Genomic DNA, 20710 nt, shown 5'->3' with positions numbered 1-20710 from the left:
CAGTCAGTAGACATGACTGTAATAGTGTGCTCTGTTTTTGGCATTGATGTAATTATACAATAAGTGTAAAAACAAAGAAAATTAGTTGGAAGAAATCGGTGTGTACGTCACATTTATCTTTATGCTTTCCTAACTCAATTTAGGTAAACAAATCCGGCTTAAAGCTCCGACCATTTAATTTTCAGGAAAAATCTTAAACTGTACACAAATTTGTCAATGTTTGTCTGGTATATGCTCGAAAAGGACATCTTGTCTATCAAACATTTTTGAAGTAACCAAACTGGATTATTTTTGTATATAAAAGATATCGCAGAGTTCTGAAAATCTATTTTCTCTGGTGGTCCTTGAGGAAAATCTGCTGGTCCTTACTATTTTTCAATTGCAAAATGTTAATCTTCAAAACTTTCGGACCACCACAAGTTATACAAGGTCACGGTTTTTCTCAGAATGTTTATGACTGAATCCATTAGTGTTATACTGATTGATACTTTGGTCTGGGAGAACAAGATTTATTTCAGTGTTACTTTTAATTATAGCTTTGAACAAAATTTCATTTACTGCAAATACTCTTATTTTGGTGCTCTGTGTCTATTGTCTTAATGTTGTTTTTTTGTGTCTCGCACCGATCGTTTGGGTAAATCTAATTGCAACTGATTTTTACAGTTTGTTCTTATGTTGTACTGTTACACCACTGTCCCAGTTTAAGAGAGGGTTAAGTGCTCACAAACATGTTTAACCCTGCCATATTCTTTATGTGCCTGTTCGAAGTCAGGAGCCTGTAGTTCAGTGGTTGTCTGTCGAGTCATGTTTCATTTTTTGTAAATTGTTTTGTTAAATATAATTAGGCCGTTAGTTTTTTTTTGTTTGAATTGTTTCACAATTTTCATGTCGGGGTCTTTAATAGCCGACTATATGGTATGGGTTTTTGTCATTGTTGAAGACCGTATGGTTGCCTATAATTGCTTACATTCACTTCATTTGAAATTGGTTGGATAGTTTCCTCATTGGCAATCATACTACATCTCCTTATTTTCATATTATATACATGACTTTTAAACTCGTGTTTTCCTGAACAAGCATGAAATATTTGTCATTGGACGTTAAAAATAAGCAACCAACAATCAATTAATTTAAACTTGTGTTAAATAAGGGTAAAAACATTTAATATATTTTTATTGTGGTGGGGTTGGGTACAAGAATATTTTAAATATGATTATGATGGCCAGGTAAGAGCTGAAAAAATAGTCATGATTAGCGGCAGATAAAAATAATTAATAAATCCGCAAAACATCCTACTGCACCCTCCCCCTCCCCAGAATATCAAATAGTCGTCCCCTTACTGTTATTGTCCGTGTAGTTCATAAATTGATCCAGCTTATTGTCCATACAGGGATGTCCTACTAAGGCTGCAATACCATAAAAACTTTATCACACAGCTCATATTCTATTATATCTGCATTCATAAATTTATTAAAGTCATTTAGACTAAGCGACGCCATGTTTGTTATGTGCCTCTGCCGTCTCAACTACCTATTTATAAAGAAGAGGGAGAAGAGAACCAGAAGGTCTTCCCAAAGCAGAAAAAAAAAACAGAAATGAACCTCATCTGGCTCACTACCGAAGAACAAAAAAAAAAAAACACGACCCAGGTTATTTGACTAATAAGGGTGTGCTCGATTTGAAGTCATATCTGAAACAGAATATGATTCTATATTTCAAACCATTCTATTAGATCAAATAAAATTAAACAAGAAAACAGTGTTTCATGTTTCATGCATAATCCAACAAGTTCTTTCCGCTCCCTTTGCTGATAACAACGAAAAAAAAAATGTTATGCATGGTTTAGAGTCTTAAATAGCAATACAAGCAAACTGAAAATATTTTTTCATTCTTCCCTATTATCAGAAAGAAGGCAAACAATTTTGCACTGCCGATATAACTGTTATATTTGCTACTGAACATATAACAACAGTAAAGGAATTCGATTGTGTTACGCGTTTTTGTTGAAAATTTAATAAAAATCCCACCTACAATGTTTAACGCAAGCCTTATTCAAATGTTATCCATACCCCTCAAACTCTATGCATTAGTACCATATTCAAAATATAACAACGATAAATCAAATAATATACCGAATACGCCTTTTTGAGCATTTCAGTTTCTTGAACTATTTATTCTATTTAACCACAATATTATTGTAGAAAGTATCTGAGTAAAATTTATTATTTTAATGTACATAATAAAACGGAATAAACGATTTTTGCTGTACAAAATCAAAATACGACACTAAATTTCAAGCAAATGATATCTTAAACGGTAAAATTAAAAGCAAATCTGTAAGTGAAATATCTTTTTCTCTAATTTTCCTTATTGTTTAATGTTAATGTGTTTAATATTACAAAAGAATCTAACCGAGTTAACACATTTTATATTTTGTAGATGTACAGGATAGGAATGGCACTCAATGGAAAATTTTCGTTTTTACCTACTTGGATACTATCCGTGACAGAACTTTAGCCAAGGTGTGCATCGGAAAACAAATTGTGGATAATGTTGTGGAATTTTAGTGAAAACGATACTATATATTATACGATGGGATTTCGACTCGCAAATAAAATTTGTTTTATAATAAAGAGATATATGGTGCTCATTGAATTACTACAAGGTCATCCCAATTTAAAAAAAAATCCATTTAATATCATCCATTTAAGTAAGTTTTCATCTTCATTCAATATCGCGTAACGTTCTTTTGTAGTATTTCCATAGGTGAAAACCTTTTTAAGAAAGTGCCCATGGAATTACCCAAAGGGCAAAACGTCCGGATGAATGAAGATGGACAATAGAAAATAACTCTACATTCCTGAAAAATAATGGAGAGTTTGAACAAAAGATTTGCGTCACAGGTGCATTTTAATAGCTTATCAAACCATAAAAGTACTATAAATAAAGCTAAACCTGGACGACAAGGAATCAGTGCTATGCATGAGGGAGTATGCATAGAGGTATCACCACAGCAGCACACCATGCTAACTTCTTTCTTGCATAGAAGCCGGGATAAGTGATTTAAAACGTTTTGTAGCATGTTTAACCCTGACGCATTCTGTTTATGCCTTTCCCGAGTCAAAAGCCTATCATTCAGTGGTACTAGTTTGTTGCTGTATATCATTTTCTTATTTCCTTTTTTGTTATTTTCATAAACACGTATAGTTTTTAGTATGAATTGTTTTACATTTGTCATGTCGGATCCAATTATAGCTTGCTCTACGGTATTGGTTTTGCTCATTGTCGATAACCTCTTCTTTGTTTAGTCTTTGGTTGAAAGTTGTCTCATCGGCAATTATACCACATCGGATTTTTATTGGGTAGTTTTAAACTAGAAAGTTTTTGGCAATTCTAACCTAGAACATATGCTGACAGTACGATCCTTGAACATATGCTGACAGTTCGATCTTAAGACAGTTAACGACAGCTCTGCCTTAGAACTCGTTTTGTCAGTTATACCATAGAACAGATCCTCAGAACCTGACAGCTCCATGTTGTTATGTTATGTTATGTAATGTTATGTTATTCTATCTCAAGAGTAGTTTTGGACAGCTCTGTCTATTTATGTAGTTTACTTAATTCATTTTATTCATTAAACATATCTCGTTTAATTTATGAAGTTAACTTAATTGATTATTTTTATTAAATATATCTAATTAAATTTATGTATTAATCTTATTTATCAAATTAAATTTTTACCGTGTCAAATTTATTTATATTTAAAAATTATTTTCTCTATTTGCTTTCTTCTTTTATTTATTCAGTAATGTATTTTCTTCTTTCGTTTTTTTGTTTGATAATTCAAAAAAATATTCTCGAATAGCGTTGTTACTTTAAATGTTTATTATTATTTTTCCCCCTAGTATATGAACTGTTGTTTTTATTCTTAACGATATATGTATCATGAAATATAACTCGGGTATCAAAACACTCCCCGAAAAAATGGTCATTGTGTAATCCAGATCTATTACCTGCAATAAACACTTCGACCTTTATAATTATCTTTCTAAACAGAACATGTAACTAGCATTTTTTTTATAATAAAACTGGAACTTGTATTTACTCACTGCTAAAGCATTATTTTATACAAATAAACATACTTTTGAATAAAAAATTAATTACAAATAAACATGCAAAAAAAACAGAGTTAAAATATATAACAAAAACTGTGATTATTTCTACTAATTTATTCTTTTCATCTAAAATGTTACTTTCAGGGAAAATAAGACTAACTGCTCCTGTTCCTAATCACTATCAGAGATCTGATCTAATTTATGTCATTTGGAACGTTTTATCCTAGAACAAATTTTTACAGTGCTACTCTAGAACATATTTGAACAGTTCTACCTTAGAACTGAACCTGACAATGCATTTGGACTGTATTTAGGGGTCATTGTTCAGCTGTTATATGCAGTTTATTTGTAATTGCAATTGTAAAAATCTTCCCTTATGATGTATCCCTGTTTTTGTAAAATTTGTACAGGAAAGTTTTGTAATCGGATGATATTGGTGTTAACGATAAACCTTGGGTAAGTGGAAATGGCGACAACAGGAACTACCTGTATTATAGTTACATTTTGTTTGCATAACTTAAATACAATAATCGGGATATGAGAAAGTTGACAATTGGTCAAAAAGTGGAATATATATTCAATCCTCATATAACAAAACTAACATTTGTTCGTGCATGTCAGCGATCAGTTCTGGTCAGTTCTTTGCACACTAACTTTGTTCACCAATTGATCTGACACCAATCTCGCAAGATACCTTACAATGTATTAATTATATTTTATATCTGTTTGTTTCGTTTATTTCTTATCTGAGTAAGTTCCAATTGCAAGCTGTCGCAGTATTTCTTTGAAGTCTTCCATTTGCTGATTAACTCATTTTCAGGTATACTTACGTCCATGCTACGAGGGTCGTTTATGTGGAGTCATCAACCAGACTAATTATCCTCGCATATCTCTTTCCATAGAACTTGTCTTAACATGTTTTCATGTTCTTTGTAAAGAAGATACAATAGGTAAGCGTTGATTCGTTCGAAAGAAACAATGAACTCAAGGGTGAATAAAAATTAGTTTATTAAAAAAAAAAGGAAGTTGTATGACTGCCAGTGAGACATTTATCCACCAGAGACCAAATGACAAAGACAACATTAGCATATTCAAAATTAAATTAGGTAAATGTAGTACGAAACTGATAATGGGTATTGACTTGCAAAGTTGCTTTGTGTCTCCAAACAGGTCTTGTAGTGACCGAAGTGAATTTTACACAAAATAAAGTTCTTCGTACTCCTTTTAGCTTTCCTTTTTCTAAATGTACATATTGTGTTGCAGTCTAAAAAGCTCTGTTATGTGCTTTCAACTGCATTAATCTTTGAATATTACCACGAACGACATTTTGTTCAAATAGGCAGACATGCCAGACGCGTGATCGATTGAGTATAGGAACATATAATTGTAAAAGTCTTTTTATGTCAATTCTAAAGGCAATATTGTTTGTTCAAGTGCAATAAAGCATTGCTTTACTTCCATACATCTTTCGTATAATAGTTTTATGTCGTACATTAGTACATCGAACAATTCAAGAATGGCGAAAAGATGGTCCTTCAACTTTAGTGCTTGATGCGCAGTATTCAGCAACTTGTCACATACTCATTTGCAGATGATCTCAAAGGTCGTACGAAAGAATTATTAATCAGCTTAAAAAGTTCTTCTCGACTTGGTGTTCGCATTCGATCTCAAACCTATTTTCATGTTTATCAATTCCCTCCACCACACCTGTTGTCAATCAAATGATACAGTACACTTTTGTCAGCTGTATATTTTGTATCATCGTCAATCAAAACTAGATGTACTGTCAAAGGTTCATGTAATGCAGATTGCACTTTTCCTTTTGAATAGTGTTGAAACAAGGTGTGAACCTTGTTCTTTTCAACGTATTGAACTGGAAAACCGTTGTTGTCAGTTAAAGCTCCTTTGGATAGTGTCAGTGTGTATATACAGACACACTTCCTCTGATACACGTTAAACAAAAATTGACGTTTCAAAGCAGTATCGTAAACAAGTCCTGGTGCTGTGTGGTATCAAGCCGGATCTAGACGATAATTTTTCATACAAATTTTTCTGAAAATTTCAAAATGTCCATCAACAGCACACGTTTCAATGTACAAGTCGTAATTGCCGCCCATTGTCTACATGTCAAACTCATTGCTGACTTGCTTTGCGTGTTTGAAGTCCTTGTCACTGATGTCTTGCAAATAGAATATCTTCTTCGACGGTGGCTTAGAGATGCTCAATTTTCCTGCACAACCCATGTGGTTGTTGAGATTTTGGTACCTTATTCACTCTTCTTTTCACCAAATCGTGCTGGTTCTGGTTTTGATTTGGTCTCTTGGTGTTTAGAAATGTTATATGTCGCGTTTGGTAAAAATCTCATTTTAATGCCATCACGCTTATTTTATAAGCGAATGTACTTTCCATCCTTGTTTTGGTTGTAGTTTATCTTATCTTTACTAACGGCGAATTTCTTCACACAAAAATGGTAGTCAAAGCAAGACAGCTTGTGAAAGACAATGGGGTTAAATATACAGTTAAATGCGGCACCTCGGTATTATGTGATCATGATCGGGTATCTTGTCACTCTAGAGTTTTTAACCGAATTCTAGTATTTGCAAATTCACACCCATCTCAGACTGCTTCTTGTCCTCTTCCTCCATGGTCATCGGTTCGTTGTTTTGGTAAATCTCAGCAATTTTTAACGCTTCCAATTCCGTTCTTTTGAAGAATAGTACTGCAACATCTGTACTTTTATGCATGACGAGTAAATTTTACTCTCCACTATTTGGTATTGTTTCGTGTCAGCCTTTGATGAGTTAGGTGACCATTTCCCACTGATTTTCATAGTTTGTTCTTATGTTTTCTGTAACACAACTATCTCAGGTTAGGGAAGGGTTGAGCGCTCACTAACATGTTAAACCCCGCCACATTCTATATGTACCTGTCCCAAGTAAGGAGCCTGTATTTCAGTGGTTGCCGTTGGTTCATGTCTGTCATATTTGTTTTTATAATTTTTTTTTTCTAAAATCAGGCATTTGTTTTCTGAATTGAATTGTTTCACATTTTTGATGTCCGACTATACGGTATAGGTTTTTCTCATTGTTGAAGGCCGGACTGTTGCCTATAACTGCTTGCATCCACTTCATGTGAACTTTAGTGAATTGTTATTATTTTGACAAAAGTAGGTGGGGAACCCAAGCAGACATAACAGGTTAACGGGACAATAATTGGGATCCAGCAGCCAAAATTGCGTTAAAAAAGGCGCCATCAAAATCGTTGGTGTAGTTGATAACGTATTTGACAAAGACGCCATCATAGAACACTAGGCGAACTAGTATATATAAATATACCTCTTTAGACAATATGATGTTTTCCCTTGTCCTTTAAATCTAGAGTGTATAGCAGCTTGATAATGTATTATATGTTGACTTTATAATGTTATAAATAATGACAATGTTACTTGTCTTACTGAGGTCGAATCGCACTGCTGGGACAATATAACGACTCTTGCAATGTTGGACTGAAGTTTAGTCGTCAAAGGGAAATATAGCGTAAGAGACCTATAGCTAGCTACAAAACTAATTCAATCCACCATTTTCTACATAAATAAATACCTCTAACAAGTCAGGAATGTGACAATTGTTTCCCATTCGTTTAATGTGTTTGAGCGTATGATTTTTTCATTGGATAAGGGACTTTCCGTTTTGAATTTTTCTTGGAGTTCGGTACTTTTGTTTTTTTTAACTTTTTAAATGGATAAAAATATATAGTAGATTTGTTAGAAGTGAATTGTTTGAGTACATCAAGGCCATATTGATATATGTTTTGAGATATCCGTTTTTCGCCGAAGTGAGAACATAAACATCATCATAATGGAAGATTAAGACTGGAACTAAAATTAAAAAAATTGACGTTTTATTTACTCGTTTTTGTTGAAATGAATGATATGATGTGCTGAAAGCTGTCCACATAGTGAGCATGCATCTTTCAATTATCACGGTGTTTTAGAGCTAGTGTCTCTAAGTAATGACAGAGGGATTATAGCAGGAATCACAGACCCTTCCGAGGTACCCGAGTTTATCACCAGTTTTGTTGGGGGTTACCGTTACCTAATCTTTAATTGTGTGTGTAACGTTTACAGCTAGAATTTGCAAATTTTGCAAAAGTATAATATGTTAACTGGCAATTCCAATTTTAAGTTATGATAGCATAATCGAATTCCATATTAGTTTGAATATATATTTTTATTACAATATTTGGACTCAAAACAGCATAGTGTCAAATGGTATTGAAAGAGGTATAATATGTATAGAAAATGCTCAGTTGTCTTTTAAAAATGATATGACAGTGAATAAAATTAAAAGTTAAAACTTAATGTATTTACTTGTTTCAAGTAAATGTTTAAACAGTGTTATGCCATAAACAATATGATATTGAATTTCCACAAGTCAAAGTTCAATTAAGAAATTGTGAAGATGATAGAAAAGATTGAAATTATTTTAGTTTATTACTTAAAGATGTCAAGTACAAACACAATCATAAAGAATAGGGTAAATAAACTCATCATAGAAACAAGGATTGAAATTTTGTATTTGCGCCAGACGCTTTGATGACTTGAAGTAGTTTGGTCTTAATTTGCAACTGGAACATGCTAAGAAAAATATGATGTAAAGTCCAATTGTACAATAACTATAGATATGTAAGCGTGTGCATATCATTGAACTACATGTATGTCGTGTTGGCTTTGGCAATAGAAGTTCCGCTTGTTATCAATTACACACTCTTTAATGCTGCAAATTTACAATACTATTTGATCTTGGAGGAATTCATTCCGCTTTGTTTGATATTGTGCTGTCACTAAGTACACAATTAAAGCTTTATAAAATAAAACTAAAATGAAGGGGAGATAATTCCGCGGAAGAGAAAAACTTTCCAAGAATGTTTGATAATATGTCGTTTCGATAATAGTACTGCATGTTCAGAGAACCACACTATTATTCATGTGCTAACGCTGTTATATCGTAGAGTATTACATTTCTTAAAACGATTTAAAAAGATCAAAATAAAAATACGTTTGTACGAATTTTTGTGATAATCTCAGATTTAGTATCCATTTTGAGGCTGGTTGTGATATAATTGTTATAACAGTTACGTTCAACAGTTAGAATTTACTAATCTGTAAACGACTCTTTTCACAAAAAATTTTACGACTAAAATTGATCGAAAGTTATACTGAAATGTGTATGACTTACGAGTATTTTTACTCTTAAGATTTTTTTTGAAAAGAGCCGCTGTTTCTTGTTGTTGACGTGACGGAAAGGTAAAAGTTACATTTAAGTTTTACGGTGTAAAAGAGACAATAGATTCAAGATCTTCACTATTACAAGTAGGGCCATTGACAGGTTAACGTCGTATGATTCCTTTACTCGGAGTTTTAATCAACTTTGCATGACGGATGACGGATATGACATGTAGTAATAACCCAACACAGATAATCACTAACGAGTAAGGAAACCTTTTTCCCACTCTAACGTTGAAGCCATTCATTTCAATATCGTTGAAAAACTTATTTAAAATGATTAGCTCAATCACTAAAATTGACCCGCACACTCCTGGAATGATAAATAAAAAAAAAAATTCTGAATTCTAGGCATATCGAATAACGTATAGCGGGTTATTTTCGCGGGTGTAAAATTTCGCGATTTACATTGAATAAGGTATACAAAATATTTTGGCGGATTCAAAACTTTTATCAATACCATTGCATGTGCACTTTTAAATTGACGGAATTTTTTTTTCTCGCGATTTTGCTCTATCTGCGAAAATAAGCGAAAAATTTACACCCCGCGAAAATAACCCGCTATACGGTATCTTAGAAGATGTGTTTACAAAAATATATTGTGTTTTCAATTAGTTACATGTAAGACATATGGTGTTTTCAATTAATTACATGTAAGACATATGGTGTTTTCAATTATTTACATATAAGACACATGGTGTTTTCAATTAGCTACATGTAAGACATACAGTGTTTTAAATTTGTTACATGTAAAACATATGATGTTTTCATTTAGTTACATGTTAGACATATGGTTTTATTTGGCTGTAAATATATTTTAAACTATCTCGGATATTCAGAATTATCTGTTGAATATATGTACTAATTACGTTTTGGTAAAACATATACCCTTTTCCTGAGTTATACAGTCATGAAATGACAGTTAACTCAGTAAAATGGCTAAATAATGCAAAAACTTGTCTATTTGATTTGAACTTCCTTAAGAGTTATACATTTTATATAGAGAACAACCGTCGCCGGCAAGGAAGCAATAACTCTTTCATGTGTGATGTGCTCATTTAAAATAATCGAATATGGTAACGAGTCAATGGTTTTTAAAACGTGAAGCGGTTGGACCACTTTAGCTTTTAGGTCAACAATTTCTTTACTTTATCTCAGAATAGCCAATGCAGATTTCTGTTTAAATGTAAAGAGGAAAAATGGTTCTTGACATTTAAACCAAGACGGCCGACTTTGAATGTATTACTCCATTGTAGGCCAGTACTTGCATGACACTGAAGACCCTCTATATTTTTAAACTGGCCAATTTAAGTACATCATATCTGCCAAGGACACATGCATACATGGGAACCAAAAGACATACATGTATATTTGAATTGAAACTGAAATCTGAACTCTTTTATGTTATTTTCTGTGAAAATATCTACCTCCAAATATAGACAAAAACAGTCTACCATTTGTTAATTTAGAATTTGTTGGCCTTAAGTCATGTGAGTTGTCCTGTTTTCTTCTTCTCAAGGACAATACGTATGCAACTGTCAGAAAACAGCCAATAGTCGTGCACAGAATTGTGAATATTCCTTCTACAAAATGCTCCTTAAACCTTCCTTTTAAAAAAGAAGTATGTTTGCATTTAAATTGAATATATTTAGCTTTCGTAACATATACAGTTTTTATCTAATTTTTGTATTTACTAAGAATATCTCTTTTGTATTGACGATTATGTGGTCTTGGGAATTTGTCTGCCAGGAAAGTGAAATAACAAACATTTTTATCATTGTCGGTCAAGTTTTTCTTGTTTTAGAGCTTTAGAATTTAGCGTTCATAAAACATTGAATCATTCAAACACTAACGTGTTTCTTCTCTAATGTCACTTTTAAGACTTTTTTCAGAACGCTCTTTAACGTCGTAATTGATTCGGCCTACACACTGTTTGTTTCGAATTCACGCGCGTCTGCCGTACAACATGTTTATCATGGTATATATGATGAGTTTACGTATGACAATTGGGTCGATGCCACTGCTGGTGAAGGTTTTTCCCCGAGGGTATCACCAGCCCACTAGTCATACTAGTCGTCACTTTTATGTTTACAGGTATTATCATTGATATGGCAATAACTAAAAATTAACTGGTTACAAACTTTTAGATATTTGAAACTACTAAGGAGTTTAACCCTAGGAATAGATTACCGTAGCTGTATTTCGCAAAACTGTTTTGGAATTTTGGTATCTCAACGCTTTTCAACTTCGTACTTTATTTGGTCTTTTTAAGTTTTTGATTCGAGAGTCACAGATGAGTCTTTTGTAGACTAAACGCGCGTCTGACATACACAGTTTTTAACGCTGGTATCTATGATGAGTTTATTTACACCACAGGTAATTTTTGTAGACATGAACGTTTTTTTCAAGTCGGGAACGCCATCAGCAGAGGATGCTACAACTGAATTGACGTTTTGTGAATTTATGATACAGGATTGAGATGTCATTTCAATTCATAACTCACTATTATTATATTAAAGTAAATAAGTACTTTAGTGTGGCTGTACTCTGTCTAATTGACCTTTTTTTTCTTATTATCAATAAAAATTATACGAACCAAAAGATGACAGTCTGCTATTTGATTCATAAAGATTATACGAACCAAAAGATGACAGTCTGCTATTTGATTCATAAAGATTATGCGAACCAAAAGATGACAGTCTGCTATTTGATTCATAAGGATTATACGAACCAAAAGATGACAGAATACGAACCAAAAGTTGACAGTCTGCTATTTGATTCATAAAGATTATACGAACCAAAAGATGACAGTCTGCTATTTGATTCATAAAGATTATACGAACCAAAAGATGACAGTCTGCTATTTGATTCATAAAGATTATACGAAGCAAAAGATGACAGTCTGCTATTTGATTCATAAAGATTATACGAACCAAAAGATGACAGTCTGCTATTTGATTCATAAAGATTATACGAACCAAAAGATGACAGTCTGCTATTTGATTCATAAAGATTATACGAACCACAAAATGACAGACTGCTATTTGATTCATAAAGAGTATACGAACCAAAAGATGACAGGCTGCTATTTGATTCATAAAGATTATACGAACCAAAAGATGACAGTCTGCTATTTGATTCATAAAGATTATACGAACCAAAAGATGACAGTCTGCTATTTGATTCATAAAGATTAAACGAACCAAAAGATGACAGTCCGCTATTTGATTCATAAAGATTATACGAACCACAAGATGACAGTCTTCTATCTGATTCATAAAGAGTATACGAACCAAAAGATGACAGTCTGCTATTTGATTCATAAAGATTATACGAACCACAAGAAGACAGTCTGCTATTTGATTGATAAAGATTATACGAACCAAAAGATGACAGTCTTCTATTTGATTCATAAAGCAGAAATGAAACTATAACACATGTATCATTTTCAGCAAGGAATCTCGACGTAGTGAAAATCCGAATGTTATATTGCTGTGTGTTTGTTTATTCCACATTGGCTAGAGGTACTGTGGAAAGTTGAGATGTCACAAAACATGTTTAACCCTGCCAGTCAGGAACCTCTAGCCTTTGTTAGTCTTGTCTATTTGTTTACATTTAGTTCATTTGTATGCCTCGGAGTTAAGTGTGGCGTTCATTTCGCTGAACTGTTATACATTATTGTTAAGGAGCAAGCTGGAGCCCACCTCTGGGTGCTAAATTTTCTCGCTGCGTTTAAGAAAAATTTGGTGGCCTTGGCTGGTTTTCTGCTCTTTAGTTCGGTTGTTGTCTTTTTGACACATTCTCCGTTTCAATTCTCTATTCTATTGAGTCAAATAATAAACTAACACTTTCTTTTGTTCTATAACACCAGAGTCCACCGATTATATAGGTTTTTTTGCCAGAAATAAATCGTAATTTTTGTGTTACATTCCTTGTTTTAAGTCTTTTTTTGTCCATAATGGTGTCACGTTTCGATCTACGAAATCTGATTATTTCCTTTGAATTTTCGAAATGTTATGAAGGATATCCGTCTTTTCGAATTCATTAGTAGTCTCAAATGCGTTTGCTTTTTACATTAAAAGTGTGTGTGATGCCCGCCAAAATTAGTACCCCGGTACTTTCTCTTAATCACATGTGCAATATTTTGAAATTTTGAAATGCAAGACCAGATGCTATCACAGATGGAGGGCACGTTTTTCAAATTACATGCCGTTTATCATTTTCTTAATCCAGTTGGTGGTTATTTTGTTGGTAGTTATACTCTTCAGGTTATATTGGGGTTTAACCTTTACTTTTACAGCTAATGGTCTAGATTTGCAAATTGAGAGACTGTATCAAATCAGGACGCTGTATCGTGTGTTATATGTTACATAATGAAACCAGTTAACTGATGTAGTTTTGAAAAACGATAAATTCATCCAACACAACATCATAATAGTTGTCAATCGTAGAATTTGGTATTATTGAAAAAATGGAAAGAAACACGGGTGTTACAGATGACTTAATGATGTTTGCTGCTCTTGTTTTTGACTTTTTGTTGAATTTCGGAATCCTCTGGCTTTGTCGAAGAAGTGCCATTAATGGTTTTGCCCGCTTACCCCTATGATTCTTTAAAATCTTATGAAATCCTTATAATTTTTTCCATAGTTTTTAAAAGAAAAGAGGTACCAATGTTTAATTCATGAAAATTCTAGAAAAATTCTTTTTTCCTGCCAAATTTTTAATGGCATGTATTTTAAAACGAAGGACACAGATCTTATTTGTGTGCTATTTTTAATTCTGTTATTTTTAACAGTTTCTTACGAGCTTGTTATTTTGAACCAGAGTACCGAAGATTTTTATAAGATCATGAAGATGTTAAGCAGTCCTCCTGTTTTATATAAAAATTATCGCAAGGGTGCAGTGATCAATGCTTAAAACGTCAACTTAATTTATTCCAATGGAAACAAGATCCAGCCCGAAAATGTATCATATTTGTTGCCATCCACAATTCCGTCTCCAGTGTTTCCCGTTCTTATCAATACATGGTCACTTTGATTTACCTACATTTAAAAAAATTCATAAAAATTATAAATCAATAACTTTTCAAACTCTATGTATTGATTTTCGATTGTTATTCTTATTAAATAAAAAAAAAGTATGAATAAACATAATGAGATGTAAAACTAAAGGAAAGGTCATTGTTTAATAGTAGTGCAATGCTTTTTAAATTTCAATATGTTGTTTCTCATGGCAAAATGGAGATCAACATTCGTTTTAGCGACCTTTTGATCAATGCTTTTCTGCAGTTAAGCAACAAAGGAATTTTTTTTGTATCAAATAAGCAAATAATGGAAAAGAAAGGACATGTTGTATTATTTCCTAAACTCATCAAATAAAACCAAAAGCTTTATTAATAAATAAACAGTGGCTTAACTACGGTTCTTCGTTTCAAAAGTGACACCGAGAAGTACTTCACTTATGATCCTTGGAACAATATTATGCGAAATAAGTTGTTAAAATTCAATTCAGCTACATGTATCTTTTAATTTTGAAATAGTATATAAAAATGTAATGACAAACAGTAATCAAACGGTTCCATACCTTTAGGACAACAGTTTGTGTACCACTACCGTAATCACCACCGGTACCTGCGTCCACCAAGGTGTAAGCATAGGGAGTACCATTAACAACCAATTCTGTTGTTTCCCAGTTTCCATTTCCTACTGATGCTGTCCAAGTAAACACATAAATACCAGTCATGGGAACAGTAAATACACCATCACCAGTATTGTAAGAGGAAGTTGTATCCAGTATAACCTGTAGGTCGTTCGGAAGATTATATGTATAAAATGTTAAGATCAGTAATATAGATATAATATGAAAATTGTTTCTCATTTGTCTCTTTTGAGGTTTTAATATTTTGGTTTTTTGTTTGTGGGTTGGAGGGAAGGAGGCTTCGAATTAGTCTGAGTAAAAAAATTCATAACTGAGTAATACCTGTTTTTTTTATGCAAGACTATCTTTAAAACAGCAATGATTATTAGGTCAGTAATCGGTGCTTTTTCTTGCAATGCCATGATTTAAAGCATACATTTTTTTATGTAGTTTTCATTTATAATTGAAAATTAACTGGCATTGAGTCCTGATTTGGTCCGCCGTTTTCTGCGTAGAGAAATGCCTATACCAAGTCCGGAGTGTGTCAGTTTGTTTTCCATTCGTTAGATGTGTTTGAGCTTTTAATTTTGCCATTTTGTGGTAGAATATATGTTTTTGGTTTCCCATGGAGTTCGTTATTTTTGTTATTTTACTTTATTCATTTTTAACCATGTCGGCCATTTTTGTTGACAGGAGTGTTCATCGGACACATTTTCGTAACAGTATACCCTAATAATACTATGACCAAGGTTACTTAAATTTTTTGAAAGATCTTAGGAAAAAACGCATTTTTTTTTAAAATCATCATTGAAGGGCAGACAATTTCGGTCATGTCATGTAAATCTTGTTTTGCTGATCATTTTCCTGAATGAAGCATCTCTCTATTTATAATATTTTCCAAACTGATACGCAAAAATGAAAGACATTAGTAAAATTTTACATTTATGAGCAAAAACTCCTACAAAAAAGGTCGTCTGACAATTTTATACGGAAATAGACAGAAGGTTGATCTCAACATTTGTGCCCTGTCATTTTTTCACTATTCATAGCGTTTTCAAGATGATAGACACAAATTGCAGTTTACCCCTATGTTCTATTTTTAGCCATGTCGGTCATCTTGGTTGGCAGGCGGGGTCGTCTGACACATTTTCTAAACTAGATACCCAAATAATGATTGTGGCCAAGTTTTATCAAATTTGGCCCAGTAGTTTCAGAGGAGAGTATTTTTGTAAAAGTTAACGACGACGGACGACGGATGGTGAGAAAAGTTCACTTGGCCTTTCAGCTTGAAGCGCAACAAAGGAAACAAAGGAAACAAAATATTTGATTTAATTTCTCAGTTTGTTATTCTCGAAAAAAATTCACCAGATACTCTCCATACGTAATTTTTAGAAAGGCAAAAATACGAAATAATATATTATATATGTTACATGCATTTTCTTAATTTATGCATTTTGTAAAAAATTCAGGAAATTTACAAAATGCCAACCTTGACAGGTATTATATAAAAATGACTAAACATTTTGTAAAATGACTGGAATTTTCACACAAAATTCAACAAATTGCCTATTCAGTATCATAGACTTATGACCAAAAACACGCCATCTTGCAAAGAAAATGCCTAATGCTACAAAAAAATTCATGAAGTTTATTCTTCGAATACCAACTTGGAACATTTGTATGTAAGTCATAGGTTTTTTTGTGAAACTACTATAAGTGTATATTTAATTTCAGATAGTAATTTTATGACTTTCTTGTCATGGTGACAGATCATTCTCACAATAAAACAAAATTTACAAACATTCTTTCTAAAAATCTAAATTCAAAATAAAAGTGTGAAATATGAAACAAAGAAAAAAGAAGATTGTTGTTTGATTTACTGATTGTTGTTTGTTTGCGTTTAGTGGCAAATTCTTTATGCTTATTTAGGACGAGAACAAATTGATTATACATCAAATAGTTAAGTACTGCAATAGATTGATCAGATAAAGGACAAGAATTTTGATTGCCGCTTGAAAAGAAAGTATGTTGGAAAAGGACAGATGTTACAGCAAAACGAATCCACCTCTAAAGCATTGGTTTCACCATACAAGGTCATGTTTGGTTGTAAAGTAAAGATATGAGTATAGTAATTTTTGGGGCCCTTTATAGCTTGCTGTGCGGTGTGAGCCAAGGCTCCATGTTGAAGACCGTACTCTGACCTATAATGGTTTACTTTTTATAAATTGTGACCTGGATGGAGAGTTGTCTCATTGGCACTCATACCACATCTTCTTATATCTATCTTTATCGTTACTACCTCAAGGACATTCTTAGGTCTTTACAATCTGACGATTTAAGGCGGCAGTAGTGTACTGATGCTCGAATAAAACAATCAACCAAGAATAGACAATGTGTGTCCATAGGATAAGCGTCTCCTTCTATACATGCATCACCTACTATGCGACGAATCTGATTGAGTCTGGTGCATGCTCTTATAACACAAAAGATGTACGTTAACCTAATCACGCTGATGATACTAAGAATCTTTTGGAAACACAGGAAAAGAAGATATTTATGTGTGTTCTGTTTGCCAAATCCCGTGTTTTTTGACGTTTAAATATTGATAGAGTGTCAAATGTGGTTGAAGTGCTAAGACAAGATTTAACGATATATTTGTCAAACAATCAGGACAAATGTGCAACCATTCAAATATCTTATGAAATTACAAATAATTTTCGAGTTCAGTACTTGAGGGAATTCTAAATAATTCAGTTGATTTTTTTTTATTTATAATTAAATATCTTCAAATGCAAGCGTTAAAATTCAGTTAATATCATAGATAAAACTGTTGTGTTGTTCTATACTTTCAATGGCTCAGTTTTTGTGTACATTTCATCCATAAAATAATTCAGGCATTTTGTAAAATGCCTTTTAATTTTACTAGGCGTTATGTGAAATGCCTGAAAAAATAAGTCAATATATATATTGCCTTAATCTTACAGCCATTTTAGAAAATGCCTATAGTTGTCAGGCATTTTACAAAATGCCTGTAACATATACATAATACAATTCAATTCATTGTAAAGTGTCAATGTGCCTTTCTCTCTAATGGGATATACTTCGAGTGTACATTTCTTTGCTGATTCGGCATTCACACGTTTGTGATGATGTCTGTTTGTAATACTTTAATTTCTAAAGATGACTGAAAGTTGACATGAAGCAGTTTTGACCCAATGGTAGTGAAAGACGTGCATTGTATTCAATGATCCGTACGGAGAACATGTATTTATAGATGACCTTCATCAGGTAGGCTCTGGATACCTATGCCATATTATGTTCACCTATGTGAGATGAATATATCGTATCTGATATTATTTAATACGAAAAATACACCGTCCTTTTTAAAGGGGGTTTATTGCTTCTTCACACAAAAACAATGAACAGTTTGTATTGAAATAATTATAACAAATTAATTGGTAAACACATTTACGTTAACTGTTTAAAATAATTATGGATTAGATGTACAGTTTCATAGTATGACTATCATCATATGAACTTTATAAAGTATTGATTTACCTTGTCAAATATTACTGCTGAATGATGGCCTAGTCCAGCTAAGTGCTTTGTTAGTTGAGTTGAAAATGCAACTTCAGTTGAGGATTGCTGTCTCTTCTGAACTGTCATATATCATATGAAAAAATGTAAAATGTATTGCCCAAACAAACAAAACTGATCAAATGTAATGATAATATAAATAATAATAAAAAAGAACCCATAACAACCTATTGGTTGAATAGTTAAATACGATATGGAGCTATTGATTCAGAAGAAACACATTGTTTTAGTATGTTCTTCGTTTTCCTTTTCTTGCAATTGTCAATATTACATTAAACACGTCTTTCTTGTTAAACAATACACTGTTCTTACAAATTTTTTTTATATAAACATTTTTGAAACTTAACAATTTCATATAATTAGAATTTCAACAGTCACTACTTATATTCACTTGATTCAATCACTCAAATGTACAAAATCTTTGATTTTAACATTAAATCGATGTTTTATGATTTATAATGATCAATTGATCGAACTTCTAAACATGCCGCAAATCTCGACTCTCATGAGTATAGTAAAAGAGAGGCGAGAGATACCAAAGGGATATTCAAACTCATTACTCGAAAACAAACTGACAATGTCATGGCCAACTATTTCATATTTTTTATCCAAACCTTTCATAGATGTACAATCGCTGATTTCCACATTCATTCTACTAATTTCAGTTTGTAGTTCTTTGATTACGGATTGCTGTCTGTTGAGTTGTATTTGTTGTTCAGCATTTAATCTGTTTTGATGAAGAATGACCTTTTCCAATATCTCAAGACGTTTTTCCATTTGTTTGTCATTTTCCAGAGACAGTATTTGACTTGTTTGCAAAAGTAATATAATCGTGAAGTAAAGCGGAATCATTGTTGTAATCATTTAACACTTCCACTCACGTTTACGGTTCAACACTAAATAGTCTTATCTTGAATTAATTGATTGAAGTTATAACATCAAAGATAAGGTTAAGTTAAGTGATATGTTGAAGTCACACTTTCATGCTGATCTGAATAAGCTGAATATTCATAAAACACAGTTGCCGCATTCCATTTCAATAGCTTATGAGGTCAGCACAAGACAGTCCTAGGCAAAGGGTCTTCATTTTACTGCTTTTTTACTGTTTTGTAGAATTTTGATTTTAAGAATTTAACTTGTTTGTTGCATATTTTGTATAGCCTATGGTGACTTTTGAAATCTCATTCTACTTTATAGTCACATTTTATTGTAGAGTCTATGTCTCATTTAATGTTAGAACCTTAGTATGCGACAGGCATTGGAGACGTTGGTGACAGGTTAACATGTATATATTAAGAAATGAAAAGCCAGATATGCAGTAAATCTTTATTCAAAATAATGTATAAAAAATTACTTTTTCACAAAATTCTGAAGGATGTTCACTTAATATTGTCATTTGTTAATCCATCTTAAAAGAGCTGACTTGTTTTCAATTCTACTGTAAGCGTACATGCAATAAATATAATGGCAGTCGCATTATAATCATTTTACTTAAAATGGTTTATACAGTTTTCGGTAAGTAATATTGCGATTATATATAATTATTTTATATTATCTAAATTTTCTCATTTTCCACACTAAAATTGTTTAAAATATTGCTTCAGAAATAAATCACTAAAATGTTAGATTAGAATTGCAATTAGTTTGATAATTTGAAAAGTGTTTATACAAGCACTACTTAAAGAACTTTGATGTATCGGAGGGTTCATTCATGTCTTCTTGGCGTTTTTTAAGGATCTATTTGCTGTGACATTTAATCGTGAGTTCATAATTTAACCAGGTAATTACACTTCCAAATCCCAATTGATCACTATTGAAATACCATAAGTTATCAGCAATTGTGGTTTCATTATCAAAATTATGTGTAGAATAACTGTGTTGTGGCTAGAACATTAAAGATATTAAGCGTCATACCATTCCCAAATACTATATAACTAAAATAAAAGGATGAAGATTAGTGAGGCTATATCTAATCTATAAATCCCAAACTTTGCAATTTTAAATAAAACAAGAAAAAACTGTTTAAGTGTCCTAAAACATACCCCATCATCCATCGCATGTATAAAAACCACTCTAG

General features: G+C 32.4%; 1 protein-coding gene across 1 annotated transcript; it reads right to left on the bottom strand.

Annotated features, from left to right (window-relative positions):
* Positions 1-14312: 14312 nt before the first annotated feature.
* On the bottom strand, positions 14313-19496 carry LOC127711960 (collagen alpha-1(X) chain-like). Its single transcript, XM_052218115.1, has 4 exons — positions 19248-19496; positions 18595-18695; positions 14983-15198; positions 14313-14441 (listed from the first exon to the last, which is right to left on the bottom strand). The coding sequence occupies exons 1-4, from the start codon at positions 19483-19485 to the stop codon at positions 14331-14333; spliced, it is 666 nt and encodes a 221-aa protein (XP_052074075.1). The 5' UTR covers positions 19486-19496; the 3' UTR covers positions 14313-14330.
* Between the last annotated feature and the right edge of the window lie 1214 nt (positions 19497-20710).

Source organism: Mytilus californianus, unplaced genomic scaffold (genome assembly GCF_021869535.1).
Source record: "Mytilus californianus isolate M0D057914Y unplaced genomic scaffold, xbMytCali1.0.p SCAF_8, whole genome shotgun sequence".
NCBI classification, from domain to species: Eukaryota; Metazoa; Mollusca; class Bivalvia; order Mytilida; family Mytilidae; genus Mytilus; species Mytilus californianus.
This window is presented reverse-complemented; position numbering and strand designations above follow the sequence as displayed.